The sequence below is a fragment of the Odontesthes bonariensis genome, chromosome 20, assembly GCF_027942865.1.
Source record: "Odontesthes bonariensis isolate fOdoBon6 chromosome 20, fOdoBon6.hap1, whole genome shotgun sequence".
Taxonomy (NCBI): Eukaryota; Metazoa; Chordata; class Actinopteri; order Atheriniformes; family Atherinopsidae; genus Odontesthes; species Odontesthes bonariensis.
Window position 1 is genome coordinate 10620470 of NC_134525.1, and position 23038 is coordinate 10643507.

Genomic DNA, 23038 nt, shown 5'->3' on the forward strand with positions numbered 1-23038 from the left:
TCGCCAGCCACAACAAAAGCTACACCAGTTTCTTTTGTTCTTCCCATTGTTTTGCTTCCCGTGTGCGTGCTCGCACTTGTGTGCGAGAGAGTGCCGCAACGCTCGGCCTCATCCCATCTGGAACGAGGTGTTGAGATAAGACCGTGGTCTTTATGCTAAGCAACACGCCGCACCACTGCGCAGCAGATTGGGCGCTCTGACAACAGTTTATGTAAATAACAGACGAAGTCGGCACACAACTTCAAAGAAAACACCAACGGTGAGGGAATCTGGCTAAAAGTAAAGCTGAAATTAAAGGGTAAGAAGGGTGATTCAGCAGGCTGGAGCCACGCTGCACTCATTAAAAATAACAAAGCATTTCAAGCAACAGCTCACGCAGTCCTAAACTCTTCCCTGCTTCATCATTTTGGAGCTGAGCTTGTGCTGCGATGACAGAGACGTGCAGCAGCAGCTCTGCACCGTGGTCAGGCCGAGCCTGCAAGCCTGCAGCTGGACAAACACACGAGCACACAGGCCAGGAAACACGGAGACCCACCTTCAACCTGCATTTTTTTTATATTCATTTAAAAAAAAAATCCTTGAAGATCTACGGGGCGAGATAACTACGGAGAAGTGGAAGGAAATAACCGGATCCTGGTATAAGACATCTAGAGAAACACCGACCTGCTTAATTACATATAAAATCATACACAGGCTTTATTGGACTCCTTGTAAGATGGCAAGACTAAAACTCTGTGAATCCGAGTTGTGCTGGAGATGTGAGAGGAGTAAGGGAACACTTTTACACATGTTGTATGAATGTGAAATGACACAAAACCTATGGGAAAATGCAATATTATTCCTCAACAAAGTGTTAAGGACAAATTTATCTCAGAGTCCCGCCCTATGTATTTTGGGCATAATAACAGAGGGAATAGACTTATCATTCCAGCAAACTTTATGATGTAGATTGGCCCTTTCTACAGGGTGCAGGGCTGTTTTAAGACACTGGAAAACCAAAAATATTATACCATTTAAAGAGTGGTTAGGAGAAATGAACAAAATAGCAAGCTACGAGCAACAGATTTTCAGGCTGAACAATAAGAAGGAGATATTCCTGAAACTATGGGGTCCCTTCATAAGTGTTGTGCGAGATGGTTGATTGGTGGGGCAATGTTGATGAATCTTTATGTGGATAGCGAGATGTGTCCTAACTGTGACAAAAGTCTTATTTGTTGTTGGATGGTGACTGTGGGAGTGAGGGAGCCAGGTGAGATGCTGGAGATGTTAACCCTGTGTATGTTGATGTATGTAATTATTTTTATGTTTGGATTAGTTTAGTTTATGTAAGCATTTTTTAGCAAGTAATGTTTTGTGTGTGGGTTGTTGTTTTTTTTGTTTGTTTGTTTGTTTTCTCATGTTATGTTGTTTTATTCTTGTCATTGTTCATGTATGTTGTTCCTTTTGTTGTACAGTTAAAAAAGCAATAAAAAAGTGAATTGCAAAAAAATATATATATATATATATCCTTAAAGACTGTCCTGAAGGAAACATCTCACTCTCAAGCACAGAAATGAGATAAAGACACAAAGATTATTCAAAATGAATCTGCAAAGTCGAAGCACGCTTTGTTTTACAACTTTATAAACTCTTAAATTGACTCAGCTTGCCTTAATTCTTTGGCAAATTCACATGCGGTAAGTGATCAAAAGGCTGCAAGTCAATTGCTTATCCCATAAGAATGTTTAGTTGTTTTAGTGGCCCCATTCACAGCACGAGTGCCCGGGACTCCAGAGTAAACTCCGCCGCCGATAATTGACTTGTGACGAATACCTCTGTTTGTTCTGAGCGGTATCCGGGTGACCGAGGGCCGGCGTCGAGCTGCATGAGAGGCCTGTTTTGTTTTGCTGTGTATCGTGGTCAGGCAATAAAGCTGGAGTGAAAGGAGCAGCCTCTACCCCCCCCCCCCCCAAAAAAAAAAAAACTCCCATTAAGCCAGTCCCGCACAATGGTGATAGCAGAGGGGACCAGAGCTCCCACAGAGGGCCTGCTCGTCACTGATCAATGTGTTTATTTAGGCAGGAAGCATCTTCTCTGGGGCTCTTTTTTCTCCATTTGGTGAGGCTATTTGGAAAAGTTTGCAGTTTCTACACCAGAGAGGAAAAAAAAGAGGGAAAAGTACAGGGTGGACGGCAGGAAAGTCTCTTTCTGGTCCTGACAGTGAAGCTTTACTGACATCAGAGTGCTGTAGAAAGCCAGAAGAAACTCCTGCTAAGTGTTGTTCTTTCATGCGACGAAGTTTCTCAGTTCAGCACGAGCAGGGGCCTCCTACCCCCCCTCCCCTCCCTCCCCTAACCCCGAGGCTTTAATATTGAATGGCACATTGGTACCTTCCCCACTAGAATTCATAAACTAAACGATTAGCCTCTGTCTGTAATTGCACTCTCCCTTGCCTAATAGGGGAGGTGAGGTAAAGAGGGGAAAAAAAAAACAAAGGACAGTTAATTTGTGATTTCCTCTGCTCATTTGAAGGCAAATTAAGTGTCAAACTGCTAATACGGAGCATATTTCATTTTATGAGCTTTTAATTTAATTCCACCGCCTCGTATGGTTGGAACCCCGTTAGCCGCGCTGCTAACGCCCGCTCTCCGTCTGAAAACGAGGGCCATAAATAAACATGTTTCAATTAGGCCCTTCACAGTAATAGGATATGATTCTGTTCATTTGCCACGTACGGATGGTGGATGTGTCGTTGTGGCGCAGAGGAAACAAGCTGCTGGGCGTTCGCAGTGTTTTTCTCCGGCCACGGATGCCCGGTGGTGGCTGTTCTCGTGTGCGCGGCGGCGGGGGGAAGCTGGCTGGATTGATGGAACTGCCGCAGGGCCAACCCAACTGTAATTACAGGCCGTAATGAGAGGTTGCATGGGGAAGTACTGCAATAATAGTCCCTGTGTACTTAGGCATATCTTTGAGAGAGCTAATAACGATTAATTCTGCACACGGAGGAGAACTTGTCTTAAAACAATTCAATATTTCTCCATAAGCCGCCTCCTGTCCTACATTTTCCCCGAAGCGACAGCTATACGTCGACTGCCTCTATTTGCTTGGGCTGGCAACGAGCAACATTACAGAGCAGAATGCATCGCTTAAGTCCTGGCAGGGATCGACTTCTTTGGGCTGCAGTTTCTCGCTCACAAAGTTAGGCCACAGCTCGAAACCCGGGCATGTAATTAACTCCCAATTTGCCATCAGGTGGTTGCTGTAATACAACGATGTGATGAGGGGCTTCTTCTCACAGAGGAATTCAGAGCGGCTTTTTTAATCAAGCAGGCAATATCGCTGCTTCCCTGCGCAAAAGGTTTTAAAGAAACTTAAAGGGATAGTTCGCCTCTTTTGACATGAAGCTGTATGACATCCCATATTAGCAATATCATTTATTAAATTTGGCTTACCCCCTGCTGCGTCCTGTGAGCCGAGTTCCAGCCTCGTTTTGGCGTTGACGAAGGTAGTCCGGCTCGTTGGCTGGGGCCACAAAAATAAAGCGTTTTGCTTCTCAAAACAATATTCGTTCAAAAGAGTAATACATTTGCATCACAAAATCGTTCAACAGAAAAAGTCACACCTCACAATCGCTTGGTGCTATTTTCTCTCTCTTCGTATCACTGCCTGCTGTGTAGACCGTGCAGACCGAAGTGCAGACCGAGCAGTAAACACCGTAACAGGCGCAGCTGTCGGCAGGTGGCTGAACGCATTGATACGAAGGGAAAGAAAATAGCGCCAAGCGATTGTGAAGTCTGACTTTTTCCTGGAGAACGATTTTGTGACACAAATGTATTACTCTTTTGAACACATATTGTTTTGAGAAGCACAACGCTTTATTTTTTAAACCTCAGCCAACTAGCCGGACTACCTTCGTCAACACCAAAACGAGGCCGGAACTCGGCTCACAGGACGCAGCGGGGGGTAAGAAAATGTTCATAGATGATGTTGCTAATATGGGATGTCATACAGCTTCATGTCAAAAGAGGCGAACTATCCCTTTAAGAGGCACAAAACAAGAGTTTTCCAGTTCCAAATGACTTCAGACAACCGAATATGTGCTTTTAAGATCAGAATAAAGTTACTTAATTACCTTTAATTCGTCTTTTTAATAAATTATATTGCTAATATGGGATGTCATTCAGCTTCATGTCAAAAGAGGCGAACTATCCCTTTAATGGATAACGTGTGTGACACCGAGCTCACGAAGTTGATTTAAATATGGCCGCCTGCTCAACAGCTGTCTTATAATCGTGACAAATAGTTTCCCTCAACAAAGCGTGTCATATTAAACAGCTCTATGCTTATAGGCTCGGATAAATGGGCCTTAAGTAGTGTGGCAGAGCATGGCCGTGTCTGCAATGACAGCAAACCAAGCACGCAGATAACTCCTGTCCGGGCAGAGTGACTGAAGACACCGGTGCTGCATAACGTCTCCCCCCTTAATTCAATTCCCCGGATCAGCGTTGTCCCTCTTCGCCCCCCTTTCTCATTTCTCACCTCGCCCTCCCTATCCGGCGCTCCCCATCGTACCAAAGCACTCCTGACGGATAACAAGCCCGACTGTTTGCTTGAGCCTACGCTGCCTGCGAGTGTTCGCCCCATTATCTCCGCATAAGCTAAATGCTAAATTATATTTGCCATTTTGTTTGCAGTGACACGGAACATCAATCACCTCCCTTTTTTTATTTCCACCCCCCCTTCTCCCACCGCCGAGCCGCCGAGCAGGAGACGAGAGGTTGAGAGGTGGGGTGGGCCGGAGGTGGAGGGGTGGGGTGGACATAAAAAATTCATTACGCTTAGTGGCACATCAGCAAGGGAGAGATATGACTCCTGGAGGAGGAGAAGGGGGGAGCTGATAATGATGAAGAATATCAAACATAATGCGGCCCAAGTAGCTGCCCCATCCAATTTGTCCTCGTCGCGCGGTGATCGCTTCCTTCGTGTCCTCGTCGTATACTTACCGTCTGGATGCAGAGAATAAAATGTAGAGGAACAGGAACAGAGTGAGTAAAAGTGAACTGAGGGATGAATATCATTTATGAACATTTTCTTACCCCCTGCTGCGTCCTGTGAACCGAGTTCCAGACTTGTTTTGGCTTTAATGAAGGTAGTCCGGCTAGTTGGCTGGGGCCACAAAAATAAAGCGTTTTGCTTCTCAAAACAATATGCGTTCAAAAGAGTAATACATTTGCATCACAAAGTCGTTCTCCAGGAAAAAGTCAGACCTCACAATCGCTTGGCGCTATTTTCTCTCCCTTCGTATCACTGCGTGCTGTGTAGACCGCGCAGACCGAAGTGCAGACCGAGCAGTAAACACCGTAACAGGTGCAGCTGTCGGCAGGTGGCTGTACGCAGTGATATGAAGGTAGAGAGAAAATAGCACCAAGCGATTGTGAAGTCTGACTTTTTCCTGGAGAACGATTTTGTGATGCAAATGTATTACTCTTTTGAACGCATATTGTTTTGAGAAGTAAAACGCTTTATTTTTGTGGCCCCAGCCAACTAGCCGGACTACCTTCGTCAACACCAAAACGACGCTGGAACTCGGCTCGCAGGAGGTAAGAAAATGTTCATAAATGATGGTGCTAATATAGGATGTCATACAGCTTCATGTCAAAAGAGGCGAACTATCCCTTTAACTTCATATTTGGTTGACTGAACATGCATATGACTGGATGGGGCGGGGTTTGGGGGGGTAGATGTCAGCGGAGGCACTGCTTCCTTCTCTTGGCAGGGCTTGATCGCTGCTCTTATGAGAATTGCGCTGCTCCCAGGCTCCCCTTGCCCCGCTCTCATTTTCATGTCTCTGACACATGTTCATTTGCGCGTCTCTGACATGCGGATCATGTTGCGCACGTACGGGGGCCGTGGCCTTTGATCCTGAAAGGGCAAAAAAGAAAGGCACCCACGGAGGCACCCAGGAGGAGGATGCTCCACGCCCCACGGGGCGGAAGGAAGTTGATTCGGATCGCCAAATGCAGTCGTGATCAGCAATATTTCTGCGTTGTGAGCGCTGTGCTTTGAGTGTGTGTGACCAGTTTGAGAGACTTACACATGCAGAGGGGGTACGGGGGAGGGGTCATAGATGTAACGTCCCTGGGTATGCCTGTCGTCGATCGGCACGGGAGGATGGAAGGCGGGGAAGAACTGTGGAGCAGCTGCGTAGAACAGAAAAGAGAAGACACATAAGATACTTTTCTGTAAAGTTCGTAGGACCAGTTTTTCATGTGAAGTCATTCCGTCCTCGGCTAATCTAAACAGCGGCCATAATGAAAGGCAGCGGTCGATGGCTATCTTTCAGCAGACCCACCCAAATGAGACCTCGTTAAGATCTCAGTTTTTCCCCGAGCTAAAAACGTTCGCCGAGGAAGTCTTTGGAAACGTCTCAAGGCTGATGGAACTCAAAATAAACAGCGACAAATAACCGAAAGAAAAGCGGGCCGGATGGCACATTTCTCACCGTGCCAAGCATAATGTGGTCTTACACAAAGAATAACATTTAAGTACAACCAATGGAACGTACAAAACGAGAACAAAAACATCCTTTTTCCATTTGAGTGTTTTGTCACAACTGCCAGAGAATCCAGAGGCTTCTTCCCCCCCCCCCCCCCCCCTCCAGATAAAACATCTCAACATTTGCATAATATGTGCTTCCAAGCTTTTCTCTATTTTTACCCCCTGGAATTGAAACTGTTGCGCCCGCCACCAGACCAAATTCCCATATGTGTGCACCCGTCCTCTAACCTTAGCTGCACCGCACACGATAAACTTGAAAGTTAAGAGCTGGAAGAGCACGTTGGACAAGTTAAAACAAGCAAACTGCGAGCGGGAGCTTTGCTTTTCGGTGCTGCCAGAGTTATTAGGCTAAAACACACAGAAAGAAGAGGTACACACGGATGAATCACATCTTCGTTCACATCCCACCGCTCAAACATGTGTCACTTTATTGCCGTGCCCGAGACCACTGCCAAGTTGTGTCTCACCACCCCGAGGCAAAGCGTGTGTCAACATCTGCATAACTTCACACAGCAAGTCTGAGGCTGCGAGCTACGTGTTCTTACTTTTTCTTTTTTGCTTGTAAACATTTGAGCCAACATGGCAGACGGCCAAACTCTGGGGTGCCAAACGGCTCCACGAGTATCGGGCCATGACAAATACAGCTGCATCTCCGGGCAACACAGCAGGTGTTGATCCAGGTCTGCTTACCTCATCGGCCGTTCATTTACTAGGATGATTACTGCCAGCTTGGGCCAAAAAAAAAAGCTGCAATTAGGAGGCGATCCGGTTGGCGTTGTTTGTAATCCAAAAAGAGCAAATTCAATGTAATACTGCCTTAAGCTGCTAATATAAGGGTTGAAGCAGGTTGCAAGTAATTGGTGACCTACAGGAGCATTTAAAAACACACCACTTGTATAATTGTTATGCTGCTGGCAAGTAAAAGCTTCAAACCCTGGATCTTTGTATCCCAAGGTAAGATGTTGCCTGTGTCAAACTCAAGGCCCGCGGGCCAAATGTGGCCCACCACGTCATTTTATGTGGCCTGCGAGAGCTTAAAAGGTCTGATTGTCTAAGAATAAATAAGTCAAATACGTGCAGTGACCAAAAACTACATTTCCCACAATGCATGCATCCCGCCACTGGACTACAATGTTTCCAAATTGATGCGATTTTCCCAACAAGTGGAATTGAGAAATACAAATAATGATGCCAAAATGTCCAGGAAGAGAAAAATTGATGCAGATGCCCTTCCATCTGCATCAAGTTTTCTGTTTCAAGAAAGATTGGAAGGCGATTATTTTTCTTTATTCACTTGGACAGTTTGATCGTTGATTGATGGAGTGATGTGGGTTTCATAACCTAACAAATTAAAAAGATTTATGATATAATAACAGAGCAACAAGCAAACATATTTTTTTTTTACATCTATGCAAATATATATGTATTATTTGTAACTTGAATAAGTAATAAATTATTTAAGTTATTTAACATTAAGGAGTAGTTACATTTAATTTGCATTGCATTTAGTTACATTTATAAGTTACATCTGGCCCTTTGAGGGCAACGATTATGCTGGTGTGGACCTCGGTGAAAATGAGTTTGACACCCCTGCTTTAGAGGATAACTTTTACAGTCTTGTCATTTGGCAAAAATAGAAAGAAGAAGTACAGTTAGACTGTCACGTCGCACAAATTAACATTAAACTTCTGATGTTGAGTGTCTAAAGAAGGTATCACGTTTTGCAGCATTTGAGAGTAGAGATGCACCTTCACACCGAGGCAAACTCAAAAACCAAGAACTCCGAATCTAATTCCTTAAATGGTGTAACTTGACAGAATATTGCATTTGACAACCATGTCTGTTAAACGCCCCGTTTTTCAAAATGTTATGTGTCCATTTTGTAACTCGGGCCTCCCGCCAACATACCCAGGGTGATGCAACTTCAGCATTTTTGGCATTATTTGAAAGTTCTCTCTTCAGAGCAATGGATGAAACTGTACAGCTGTTTTCACAAGCTGTAGCCCCCCCCCCACGCTCCAGTATTCAATCGACTCTGATGATCAATTTGACTTGACTTGACTTACTGGCGCACACGAGTCGCATGGAGGCAACACTGCTGCTTCCTGCATTACACACCTGCAGTAATGCGTAATTATCTTACTTTCCATCCGTTGCCGTTGACAACAGCATGCCTTGCGATGACTTTTGGCACCGACTAAGGTAAAAAAAGTCAGTCTGCTGTAATATACACTCACATGAATGTCATGACCCAAGGTTTGACTGTGTGTTGCATTCCAAACCAGTCTCTGATTCACCCATTGATCACTTAGATCTCCTTTTATTTTTGTTTTGTTTTAACTTTTGATGAATGAAATAAACAAATAAACTAAATCAAACTAAACTATTTACTGAAATATAACTATAGCAACACTGGAGCATGTAACAAGTGAAAATAAAACCCTACAAGAGTTTTTATCCTGTGCTCACAATTACAGAGATAAGTTGTAAAAGCCTCCTCCGTGCAGCTCTGGCAACTATCTGACCGCTCTGACTCGGTTTGATAGTTTTCTCCCAGTGATTCTGTTTTTTTGGCTCGGCTCGCTTCGGCTGATTCCAGAGCTGAGAGATGAGGGGATGCTGGGACGGAGGGATAGGACGGTGGTAGACAAGGGCAAAAATCTGATCTGTTTACTCTCCACAGCTCCACTCCTGGGCATTCGGGCTCCTTTGCTGTCAGATTCGGAAATGAACCTTTGAGTTTACATGGGGTCTGTGTGTTGCACACCAGCTCGATGCCAGTAAAAAATTCATGGTTCTCTAATCCAACTCATCCCTGCCCACATAACAGGAACTCTGCACTAACCTCTGTCATTTTGGAGAATCGGGGATGACTACATAGAGCACAACTGTGAAATCATTTTAAAGACTCCACCCATACACAACTTCATTCCCACATCCAGCACTCCTCATTGAATTACCCAGATCCCCCTTTTGTTTATGTCTCTGGAGCTCCTCACTCAGCACAGCCCTGTGCACAGACTCGACTCTTTTTCTTACTCCTTCATCGCTCGCTCGCTCCCTCCCTCCCTCCCACCCTCCTCTGGCTGTTGCCAATGACTTAGCCGCACAGCAAACCATTCCGCTGAGGTTTATTTAAATCCAACTCAGAAGTTTACTTTACCATAGCCCTATCTAAATAGAGCCTGCCACCTCTTTTACACCAGCGCAGCTCTCCATTAGCAAGGCAAACAGCCCTGTGTCACTAGAGGGAATGTATACACTCACAAAGAACAGAGAGCAAAGGAAAGTGGGGGAGAGCCTCCATCCTGCAATCCATCTCCAGTGTTTCCTGTAGGGACTCCTTACTGTTTACTCCCAGACTAAATTGCCCCTGCTCTTCTGGATATTTAGGGGGTATTCTACTTTTCTAACACAGAATACAGCTGGAAGGCACGCAGGAAGCCAAAAGACACACACACACACACACACACACACACGTCACAGCTCCTACGTTCCCTCTGGGGCCACACAAATAAAACATAACCACAAAGGTTTAGTCCCGGCGGCGTGTGAAAAACCGCCGGGCGATTCAAAAAAATCATCTCAGCCAATCAAACGCTGAGATTTTTGAGGAGTTATCAGAGTTAGCAGAGCTTTCTCTCGATCAGCCACCTCTTCAGAACTCTTCTCAAACAATTCAATGACCTCTGTGCAAATCTGTAAAACTGCAGTATTAGTCTCTTTTTTATTTTATTTTATTTTTCCCAGTCTTTTATAAGAAGGGATGGGAGCTATTAAGACATGATAACAAATGGGTCTTAATGAAAAGGCAATTAGAAGCAAACTTTGACCAGGCTCATTAATTCTAATTCAACACAAACTCGCCATGCTCAGGACCAAAAGCCAGCTTCCCCTTCATTACAGAGAGGATGGTAATTGCCTTGTCCTTTATTGGACGCTTGAATCGTTTCAAAAGAAGGGGGGGGATAAAGCCTAAAGCACATCATTTGCGATGTCCTTATGGGTTAATCTCCTTTCATAAAAGAAGTTTTTGCCAAAGAGGATCTTCACTGTGGAGAATTTTGAGAGGCCACTCGCAATTCTGATTTGGGTTATGATAATACAAACAATTTCTCTTCTTTTCCTTTTGTTGTCAAGTCAGCAGTGTGAGTTTATTGTCTTGACGGCTAAACCTGCGCTCCTCCTGTCCTCTGGCGAGGGTTCACCGACTCTCGCTCTAACAGAGTGTCACCGGCAGCCGAGGACGAGGCACTCTTCTATAAACACCGCGCTTCTCATCGATGCTCCGCTGCAAGAGCACAAAGAGCCAGTGACAGATTGTCATAAGTGACTAAGGCGGAGTGAGAAAAGGGCTGCCGGGGCCTGCTCCAGAGGTTTGTGAATTGCTAATGTGGAACATATGAAGCCTGTGCCGGGCTGGGACTGCCAGATTTCATTATGCCACCTCTCTCCATGCTCGTGATCTCACTGCTCAGGCATGCTCGTCTGCAGCGGGGCCCACGGTTTACACCTCAACTTTGCAGCAGTTTGAGGAGTGTGTGAGCGATGCTGAAGACTTTGTTTGCATGATAATGCTCGTCGATCCTTCCTGGAAGTAAAAACCAGCAACTTTCTTTCATTTCTATTTCATTTAGCAAAACAGGGGGGGGGGGGGTGTAACCACAGTCCTCTTTTTTATGTCGTTACTGCTGGTGAAGTCACCATGAGATTTTTTTTTTTTTTTTTTTTTACAGCATGTGTTTTTCCCTTCTCAGATCATTTCATTTGAATGATTTTACAGGTCAAAGTAACTTAGAACAGCACAACTAAAACAGTCATACTGGGTATTTATGAGATATGTTGGGGTGATTCATGTCAGTGAGTATTAGCCATTTTTGTTCCTCAGAAGTGGAAACAGCTGATCACTGATGTGGGTAACATATGCACTATATCAGAAGTAAAACCTGAACCCAACTGAGAAGGCAAAAAAATAACTCAAGCAAGTAAAAGGTTTGTTTTAATTATGCTGTTTCTATCAACATTTTCTCACATTTCCCTTTTAGGGTGGAAAAAAAAACTACCAAAAAATAACAACATTTGTTTGGTTTCCATCAAGTTCACTGAATTTGAAGTCAACTTTCGGAAATGTCACAAATCTGAAGCGACCTTTATTTAGACGTTTGTGCTACACGCATTTCCATCCAGGTTGCTTTCACGTGACGTCACACTGCTGCATCGCGAGAGCGGGAAATTCAGATGGAGGGCCGGAAGTGAACTGGGGATCTGCCTTCTGAAAAAAAATGCCTGTTTTTGTGTGGTTTCCGGTTGCTTTAATTGTTCTAACCGAGAGTACCGAAGATAGTCGTTCACCAAGGTGAGAAACGTAAAAAGCTCACAAAACAACTCCGTAAAAAGTGGATTTTAAACCTACGTCTGCGGAGCAGAGACTGCTAATGTCTGCAGCCACCACTTCGTCAGAAGTATGTTAGCTCGCTAACTTGGTTTTTGTGGCTGTGTTTATACAGCATTAGTTTGTCGTTAAATGCTTATTTACTTAGTAATTAACCCGGATCTGAAGCAGACAGACGAGAGCTCCGAAGCGTCAGGCTAACGTGGTTGTTAAGATGCGTTGCATGTTTGTTGACATTATAGCCGCTACTACTAGCAGCGGCGAAAATCCAACGATAATCATCGTGGAGCCGTTTAGTACCGAGGTTGTGGACCCACCCGCTGACAAAAAAAAAAGATATGCCTCCAGACTTTTATATGTTTTCATCTGCAGTTTGGTGTAGTAGGACGTCTGAAGGCCCAAATAGTTTGTGATGTCACTCATCTTCATGAGATACGAGTCACGTCCAACATACTTGTTGATTAATTGTTTGTATCTTAAAGTGATAGTTCGGAGTAGATTCACCCTAGGGTCATTTGAACCGTGACATCCAGCCAAGTAGCCCACCCGAAGTTTTTTTTTCGGTCTTGGCTGAACATCAGCTGAGTTACTGAGTTATCCCGAATAGCTTAGTACAAGCGCTAACGGACCCTGGCAGTATCTCCAAAATTACCACACTAAAAATCACATGCCATGACACCACACTTCTACAGTAGTACAAATATGGTCTGTACTCACAAAACGATGCATTTTGAAGTTTGTACATAGTCCAGGAGTTTATTACTATTAACACAAGCCTCATAGCTTCTCTGCTGCTAAAGCTGCGTCGACGTCACTTCCTTGATCTGGGAGCTTCAAAGTAAGATGAGGGTTGATCTACTACTGTAGACAACAAAGTATATGCTATATTCTTCATGATTTTTTATGAATTTTTATTTTGTAGAGTTGTGAATTTATTTTATCAATGGAGAAATTGAGCAGCTATCACTTTAATCCGTACATTACGGACTCTGTGCAACGGTTTCCTCCATAGATGTATTCTCAATTTTCACTTCGTGCCTCTGAAATTGCGCTGCCTTCGCGCGTCATCAAAATCACGTGACTGAAAGCTATGACGCTACTGGTTGTAATTCAACAGGAGAAGCAGTTGTCCTAATCGGTAATTCCTCTAATCTTTGGGAATATCCGAGATATTACATTTTAACAGGGTAAATACCAACGGATAAAACTGGTGAGTGATTTTAATCTTGTGTCAAGTCTTCTTTAAAACTAAAAAAAAACTTGTTATTCTTTTCATTCATCCTTTCTTATTCACAATTTCCGAATTGGAATTTAAAAAACAGCAATGGAAATCTGGCTCTAATCACTGCCCGTCAGGCTAATTTCTGTTTAACTGGTTTGAAGCTCCTAAACAAAGCAGCGTACGGCCATCAACAGGTCGCGGTACAGACCACACTGTGCTTGGCTGAAATAAACAAAGAATTTACAGACCAGAAACAAAACTTTGGGGGAGAAAACACGACCAAAATCAGTCAAAATATACATCAGAAAATTAAGATCTGGATTTGTATTGTATATCGTTTCTTTTTGTTTGAGGTTTTGTTTCCATTCCCAAATATACACCTTCTACTCGATGTATTATTGCTATAAGTTGCTGCATCTCCACTGTCTAACAACACTACACAACCATGTTAATATGTTCCAAACCTGTCAATGTGTATATACATGTCAAATCTCCCGACTGTGAGCATTTAGTGTGTCTGAACTGTACGACTGCGTGACTTTTGATCCCTCTCTCTTCCAGAAATGTAACACTGAGCCTCTGATCACTATCAGCCTGGCAGGAGACGGAGATGAAGAGACTCGCTCACGACAGACTATCGGCACAAGTACTTTGGAAGCTGACTCTCTTGTGACGACAAATTCCCCCTCTGATCAACCCCTTCCCACCCCGCCTCTCTCCATGTTTGCTTACGCTGAGACTTCAAGCTGTTTGGACATGTAAATAACACTTTCGGAGACTGTTTAGCTAAGCTCAATGGGAGTTGCTGTTGACTTTTAGAGCGCTTTGCTTAATTACAGGTCCCAGATTGTTTCAGGTCTAATGGCCTAATTACCGCTGTATAAATTAGCCTAATGTTCATGCTGTGCTGAGCCTTCACTACTGTATGCAACGCTGGGGCATTGCAACATAAAAAGATAGAGAGAAAAAATGTATTCAGCAAAGATGCGATACTGAGAAAGAGGGAGAGGAAAGCAGGCCGAGGTTAAATAACAGAAGAATGTGAAGCGTTGGCTTGCCAGTCTCTCTGCCATTCATCATATATGCCGGGCTGGCAGATCACACTCTGCCTCTGTAAATCAATAGTTTTTTTCCCCCTGCTTTTCCGCTGTGTTCTCCTCTGCTTCTGCTTTTTCGTCTCTCCCGCTGAGTTGCTCTCACACCCTTAAACACAAAACAATCCGCTCTGTGGGTAAAAGTAATTAACATAGTGCAGAAGAAAAGCAGAGCAGAGGGGAGAAAATGAGCGGTAGAAATGAGAAATGATAACAGGCGTTCCTCTCAAGTATACATTCCATTGCTACTCGCTGTCACAAGTAATTTGTTTGTCTAGACTGAACAAGACAGCCCGTGCCCATGGTTCTACAAGTCCGTACATATTAGCTCTGGGGGCTGTTGCTCAAGCAGGTTATCTCTTGGGGCCTATATGTAAAACATTAAGGACACGATAATCTTCTTTCCCCTCCAGAACTTGTAACAATTCCCTGCCAAGCTCGTCAGCATTTCCCACAAATTCTGGAGGTTTTACAGATGAGTTAAATATGAGTCCATGTGGAGGAGGTGCAGGACATTTAGTGCGTATTTGGCATACCAGCATCTGAAAAACATTTTCAGATGCTGAGAAGTCATTCTTCTCCTCACATATAAAGCTCTTAATGACCGAGCTCCATCACATCTTAAAGATCTCATTATAAGATATTTTCCTAACAGAGCACTTCGCTCTCAGACTGCAGGTTTACTTGAGGTCCCCCGAGTTTCTAAAAGTAGAATGGGAGGCAGAGCCTTCAGTTATCAGGCCCCTCTCTGTGGAACCAGCTGCCAGTTTGGGAGGCAGAGCCTTCAGTTATCAGGCCCCTCTCTGTGGAACCAGCTGCCAGTTTGGGAGGCAGAGCCTTCAGTTATCAGGCCCCTCTCTGTGGAACCAGCTGCCAGTTTGGGAGGCAGAGCCTTCAGTTATCAGGCCCCTCTCTGTGGAACCAGCTGCCAGTTTGGGAGGCAGAGCCTTCAGTTATCAGGCCCCTCTCTGTGGAACCAGCTGCCAGTTTGGGAGGCAGAGCTTTCAGTTATCGGGCCCCTCTCTGTGGAACCAGCTGGCAGTTTGGGAGGCAGAGCCTTCAGTTATCAGGCCCCTCTCTGTGGAACCAGCTGCTAGTTTGGGAGGCAGAGCTTTCAGTTATCGGGCCCCTCTCTTGTGGAATAAGCTGCCAGTAAATGTCCGGGAAGCAGACGCCCTCTCTAACTTTAAGACCAGGCTTAAAACTTTCCTTTTTGATAAAGCTTATAGTTAGGGATGGCTCAGGTGATCCTGAAACATCCCATAGTTAAGCTGCTATAGGCCTAGACTGCTGGGGGGCCTCATCTGTCACACCTTTCCTCACTTTACTCTCTTTTTCCCCTGTTTAATTTCTCAAATGATATTATGTACATGTGATATTATTGTGGTCATTAACTCCTGTTTCCCTGTTCCAACAGATATCCTTTGAATGGTGATACAGTGGTCCCCCCCCCTTTCTGTCCTCTCTAACCCCAGCTGGTCGAGGCGGATGGTCGCCCTTCCTGAGTCTGGTTCTGCCAGAGGTTTCTTCCTGTTAAAAGGGAGTCGTTCCTCTCCACAGTCGCCTCAGGCACGCTCAGGACGGGAGATTGGACTGAAGAGAAGCTTCGGTGCAATCTGTTGGTTTCCTTAGCTAGAAAATTGTTTTTGAATAGGCTCTGTATGAATGAATTGGATTATTTTGTAAATTATGATTACAATGAATTGAATTCCAATTGGCTTGAATTGGACTTTATTATTTAAGTGCCTTGAGATGACATTTGTTGTATTTGGCATTTGACATTAATTGAATTGAATTCTTAACAATTTGTCCACTAACACCAGGATTTCTTGCTTTAGAGTCGAGCTAAGCATGCACAACTCTTCCAGGGGCCCCCGAGCACCATCCAACCCCCCAGCCATGCCCTGTTTTTCTTCTCTTCCCCCTGTATCCCCCATATGGATCAGGGAGTGAAGGTTATTTCAGAGGGCCTCTGCGGAGCACCAATCTATCTCCTACATTTGCAGAATTTCCCCCAGATTTGGATAAGCTGGGGAGCAGAACAAAGAGCTATGCATCGGCCCTCTCCCCTCACTCCTGCACCCTCACCGTACCCCTCAAGCCTCCGCTCCCCCACCCAGCTGGGGAAAGACGAAGCAGTTTAGTAGCTGAAACACTGTGCTGCACCTCCTCCTATCTTCATCTCTCACAACTGTCTATCTCCTTTTTCTCCAAACTACGATAACTCTAAGACAGAAGGGAGTAGATTTAAGCCTCGGCTTAACTCACCAGGACTACACTACCCTTCTATTACTTCAACCAACCACCGTGTGATATATTCCAGTCAGGCACAAAGCCACCTCAGGGTTTTGATCTTAATTTAGAAACTGTAGTCGGTGAGAAAAAGAAGAAGACGCATTTTTAACCACAACGTTCAAAATCTGTGTTTGAAAGACTCGTTCATGATTTCAAGTCCTTTTACAGCTTCTGGTTGGGACGCAATGCGGGTGATACTAAACCTGCACGTGGCTGCTGCTGCAGGTACACTTCATCTGATAACACACGCTCTACACTGTTGGGAAAATGGGAAAATATCATGCACAGGGGCCACTGACCACGGCCGGCCATTTTAATACAATTTTGTTTGCCAAATTACATTTCAAGTTATCCATTGTTCTGGCAGACATTCCTCAATCTTGATTAGGAGAGGTAATCCATCACGCTGAGCATTTTGTCACCTTGTTGTTTTTGTTTGCATAACGTATGATCGCTTGGTAGTGCAGTTGGAAGGAGGGTATGGTTGGAAAATTCTCCGTGACCCATTTAAGAACGCGAGACGCAGAAAAGTAGCCGATTATTCAACATTACGGCAGCAGAAAGGAATAGCAGGTCTCCCTTTAATTACAAAAGTTTATAGTTTGAAAACTAGCAGCGCATTTCAATGTTTGGGAAGATTTTGAGTTCCTAACTGGTAATATGATCCTATGCACATCATAGGTCTCTAATTCTGTGCTAAAATCAGTGGAAACATTTAGCTGGAAGGTGGGAAATAAATCTTAAGGAAAAGTTTATAAACCTGCTTATTTGAAAGTTTGAGCACAGACCTTTAATGTATTTTGTAATCAAATGGTTTTTTACCCCTAAGTCTCTTTGGTTTTCCACTGTCCTTTTACAGATATTACACAAAGTTTACTCGGGTCTCCAGAGGTAAGCGGCCATTATCTGGGCTAACGGAGGAAACTGCGGGTCAGGAAATAAAAACCGGTTTCGGCCGGTTTGAACCAATTAGGTCTTATAAGAGCCACAATATCTGGAACTTTTCCTCTTTTTTTTTTCTATCTCTGCGCTGCTAGAGTTGATGTCACCTTAGCCTCTCTTTCACCCTCTTTCTCACTCTTGCATCGTCCCCCCTAATTCCCTCCGTTAATCCCACTCTCCGGGTCTATCTTTTTTTCTTTGCCTTGCTCATTATTCAAAGCGCATCCTCCTGATCTTTCCCCTTTCCCTCCTTACAGCATCCCAAAACAAGGACAAAGTTGTAATCCATTTACCGCAACCCCTGTCAACAGATTCCACCCAAATAATCCTAAAAGACTTACAACCGGGCCTAGGTACTATCAAGGGAGCGGGTGGAAAGACGAGGCAGAATGCACAGAGGACTAAAGCATGAAGAGGACATGCAAGGGGAGTGGAGGAGTACATGAGGAGAGAACTTGTGTCACAGTGATTTGAGTCTTTGTCACGCAGGTGACGCCCAGGGGGTTCCCTCAGACAAACTGAGGCCCGTGTAAACCTTAAAGAGGATTAACCCTGCCGGAGCACTTTAATGAGACCTGAAAAAAGCCAGGGACCGGAGAGCCCTGCTGATTGAGCAGCGCTCCAGTCGGATCCCAACGGTCGGTCGGCCGGCCCAGTGGCCCAGCGGCCCAGCAGCGCCGCTGCAGCCCCGTGGCCTACAGCTGCCCGCTCACACTGAGCCACATCAAAGCAGCCCGTCTGGGAGAACCCCAAGCATGTGAGTGTGGGAGAGGTGGGAGGAGGGAGGGGAGTATGCCTGGATGGAGGAATCCCTTATCTCCTCCTGAGAGGATGCTGCTCTGTGGTGCGAGATTGTCTGGAGCTGCCACCTGTCCCAGGCATCTTTGAAGGCAACACTAAAGCCTGTGATGGGCCTGACCTCCTTGAGTTCCCATTCTTTTATGTCTCTCTTCATTTTCTGCTTTGTTACACCCCCTCCTCCCCCCTTTCCACTCTCTCTCTGGCTCTTCTTCCTCTCACCCTCAGTCTGTCTTGTACCCACAGTCGTGTTGTGATATCTCACATTTCACCAGGCTGGTAGAAACATTTTAATTATACTGTGTTCATCAGCCTCTTTGCTGTGTTGAACAATAAGTACTTGTGACCCTCCAGAGACAAGAGGCAGATACGGGTTGTTGGCTGTAGGGATAAGGGTGCTTATCTCCAACACTGCGAGAGGAATGCAAATACAGAAAAGGAGCGATGAGATTTGGATACACAGAAAAACAAACGTGTGGAAAGGCATGAAAAGTCGATTCTCCCGCAGCACACAGAGGTGATTATCCTGCTGGAGACTAACAGGGTAACTTAAGAAAAAGAGGAAAAAGCTCAAGATATCGTGGCTTTAACCAGATAGCTGAGGAGAAGCCCCCACGAGCATTTAGTCCTCTTGTTTTCTAGCATGGCGCTTAATGTTTTCTGCTGCCAGCAGGGTTTGCCGTGGTTTGTTCTCCTCTTGGAGAGACGTGATACAACAAATCTTCATTTTATTCATTTTAAGCTGTCGCATCCACAACGTGCCATTGTTCTTACTTGTTTCTTCTTAATCTGACTGATTGACCAATCGCGTTCGCAAAGAAGTTCAACACAGTGACAGATGTTGCTGCAGTGATACGAAGAAATGCTGAGTATTCATTCCTCTTTAGAAATTCTTCTTAATTCTTCTTAGCTCCTTCACATTTAATCTCGTCATTGTTAATGAGGGCTGCCATTATTCAGAGATATTCAGTTCACACTCATGAGCCTTGTGGTAAGAGAAGCACATGACCTTAAGATGGTATGAAAGTGCATTCTTGAAGCACTTCAAACTCTGCTTAACCCTCTTAAATCATCAAGCACTACAAAGGGGCACAAGCATGTGAGAATATTGCCCATCTTACAGCATGAGATGCCTCTAATAAGCTGTATAAAAGGGGATCATCTGATTATCCCTGGTGCGCTGGACCAAGGGGCCACAGCAGAGCACAGGCCCGTGTTGTTGCTTCTTGATGAAAGGAGGTGGATGGAAGGGATCCCTCTCCATCGCCTGCAGTGTGCCCCAGGCTTCTCTGCGCCGGCACGTCGCCGGGGGACTACACCGAGTCACCGCGCTCAAAAGGCCAATATTGAAACAATCACAAAGACAAACGCTTACCCTTGAAACAGGCATGTGTCCTCTCACCCTAGGCTCTCCTCCCTACTCCCTAGTTTCTCCCTGGTTCTTTGGGGGAGGGTGTTTGAACGTGCTTCCCTGCCAGTCGTCACATTTAAACCAACAGGAGAGCAGAAAGTTTGTTCTTTGAATGCAAATTCACATCTTTTCTTTGTGCTGCATAACAAGTTTTTGCTTTTCTCACACAGAGAAAGGTCGTGCGAAGTCCAGATGAACTGAGTGACCAAGCGCTGTAATTAACTACGGAGTCTGGGGGTTATTGTTGTGTGGATCACATTCAGTTTGATGAAAGCAAGCTCACTCACTTCAGTGGTCCGCTGCATTTTGATACCGAGGCAGACAGTATGACGCCGGGGCAACGGCTTGGGTAACACGGCCGAGTAGACCCGAGATCAGCTCGCACAGCAGTTTAGAGTTTAACCTCTAAGAATGGACACACTCCGCCACACCAACACCAGGCGGCATCTTAGGGCTCTCGTACACCAAACTGATGGTTGTGGCTCCTCCAAAAACGGCAAAGACGTACGGTGGCCCTGGAGTGCAAAACACAACGACATTAACCAAAACGGAAAAGGTAGGTACCTTCGGGGACATGAATCGTCGCCGATTGGACTGGTCGTGGTCCGTGCTTTAAACCGGAAAAACTATGGTTTACATGTTTTCAAAAAATAAGCGCTGCTGGTGACAACGTACGGGCTGCTATTAAAGAATATTTTGATGTAAATATCCCGTCTTACATGCTGCTTTATCTCTTGATGTTAACAAAAAGATCTCAAAAGATATTGACAAGATGTTATTAAACTTTATATGGAGGAACAAAAACCACTATATTAAAAAAATCTGTAAAAATGAACTCATATAATGATGGTGGCCTTAACTTTTTAGACTTTTACACTTTAAATAATACTTTAAAAAATAAATTGGCTTAAACAATTCATCATGAACCCATCTTCAATTTGGAACTTCATACCAATGTTGTAGATCAATGACCAAGAAAAGAAGCATCTGTTTATGAAAGAAGGATAGTTTTGACATTATAATTACAAAGTAAAAAGAAATTTAGGCCTCCTAATTTAGAGAAAACAACATTTGGTGTGAAGTTCCAAATTGAAGATGGCTTCTTGATAAATTGTTTAAACCAATTTATTTTGAAAGTATTATTTGAAGTGTAAAAGTCTAAAAAGTTAAGGCCACCATCATCATATGAGTTCATTATTACTGATTTTTTTAAATACAATATTCTTTAATAGCAGCAAGTACGTTGACACTAGCAGCGCTTATATTTTGAAAACATGTAAACCATAGTCTTTCCGGTTTAAAGCACGGACCACGACCAGTCCAATCAGCGACGATTCATGTCGCCGAAGGTACCTACCTTTTCCGTTTTGGTTAATGCCGTTGTGTTTTCCCTTTTACCATTGTGATTTACACCGTAAAGACGGGCTTCTACTACAGACTATCACGTATAATGTAAACCACGTTGCACTGCAGAATGGAGCGGGACTCTATGCAATGCTCAATGAGGTAAAAAAAAAAACAATTTAACATTATAACACTACAGACTTTCTTCACTAAACCTGACAACAATTCAACATGTTGAATATGCCCCAGAAGATGTTGACAGGGCCCAACAGAGACAGTTCGTAACACACAACGAGACCAGATACAGATCCAGTTACGCTCCAGATGTTCCCGTCGGCCAACGCTCGGTGTGTAAGGCCCGTTACATCATACTTCACTGTTCCCAGCAACTTTCCCAGAGACCTTTGGCCAGACTTGTAAATCAGCGCTGCTTTTATACATGCGGGGGGAATCATTCAGCCAAAAGATTCACACTTTTACTGCCCATCTTAAGCTGGGTTTGTTTCAGAGATCAGTCAAGGACAGGAAGGCTTTGGTATGGGGATTAAGACCCTGGCATCAAGATATGCGCAAGATCTATTAAGGATCTAAACTGAGCTGAGGGGCGGCCATCTGAACCGAATGTGCCTGGTCTGCCCCAGTCAGCGACCCACTGTGGCAGTCGAACACTGCAGCCACTTCAGCTCCACAACTCCAAAGCTTGGACTTTCATCTCGTCGCCTTTGTTTCATTAAACATTCTCCGTTGTTTCTCTGGTGTTTGCTATGAAAAGAAGACTCTTTAAGTCCCTCCATGGATGTGTTTAGTCTGGCAAAGAGAGGCAAGAAGGAAACTCTTTAAAAGAAAAGGGTCTCCTTGGAAGAGGCAGAGATGCTCTGCCAGCAAGTGGGCTCACTGTTGCTGCAGGACCACTGACCGTCTAATCAGCACACAATGTGAACAGATGTCAGCACTGTGCGTCCCATTCACATTTCCAAACAATTAAGATTTTAAAAAAGACTTCTCCCTCATTAATCCTCATTCCAATCCTTTCTTCTCGCGCTGCAGCAAAGCCCCATGTATTAGCGATGTGGTAAGAAGGATATGGACTCTTATCCACTGTTTGCCCAAGAAAAGCGACTAAGACGCAGGCATCGCCACGATTAGCTGGCGCTAACAATGGGAGTAATGTTTCCTTGGTGCCTCCTCTTTGCTGTGCTGAAGTGGGTGTAAAAAAAAAAACAGAGTAAACACAGTCTTAGGCTAAGGACGTAAGAAGAGTGGGAGATCACAAGTCTGGGTGAATAGCAGAGATTTACCCAGACCCCTGAGGATAAACCCCCCCTTTTGCTCTCTTGTCGTTTCTCAACTCCCACACCTCCCAAAGCTTTGCCCGCTGCATTAACGACCCAGTGGCCAGGTGTGGGGAGGCTGCAGGTGCCGTCGCATTTAGGCACATTAAGCACTGACACACACCAGTGCTAAGAGTAATCGGATTTACCTGGCTGTCTGCTGCGTGGCGTGGCGCTCGGTGCAAGCGCAGCACAAAAGCTTACTGCACCCTCTCCATCACGACGCACACACACACACCTGGGATAAATTTAGGAGGCGACAAAGCGCTCATAGAGAAGGCGTGTGTGCTAAATCGTGTATGGAACCAGAAACCAGAACAGGAGCCAGTGGCTTTTTACACCTTGTGGTGCAGGAGTGGTGACAGATGCTAAAGGCTTCTGGTTCAAAGCAGATGAAAGTGGGAGGAGGGGGGGCGCAGAGGTTTAAGGGGACCCCTTTCCTTCTGCTGACCCTCAGACCGCCATGCTCATGGGGATTGAGCTCTGGTACTGGGTTCAATCAGACAGAATGGGACCGCCGCCTTTAGGGACACCCCATGTCTTCCACACCTGGGGCCCGGAGGAGGTGTTTTACACAGCAATGCTCTCATCTCAGATCATAAGTCTTCCTGAGCACCGGAAAGATCAATGAAAAGCACCAGAGAACACAAATCTGGTTATTTTTCATCCTAG

General features: G+C 44.8%; 1 protein-coding gene across 3 annotated transcripts in view; it reads right to left on the minus strand.

Annotated features, from left to right (window-relative positions):
- Positions 1-23038, minus strand: part of gli3 (GLI family zinc finger 3) — a 114213-nt gene that overhangs the window by 47958 nt on the left and 43217 nt on the right. For all 3 annotated transcript variants that reach the window (XM_075452028.1, XM_075452029.1, XM_075452027.1), the window contains exon 4: positions 6074-6179. In XM_075452028.1, coding sequence (XP_075308143.1) covers positions 6074-6179 — 106 coding nt within the window. The remainder of the gene's footprint in view (positions 1-6073; positions 6180-23038) is intronic.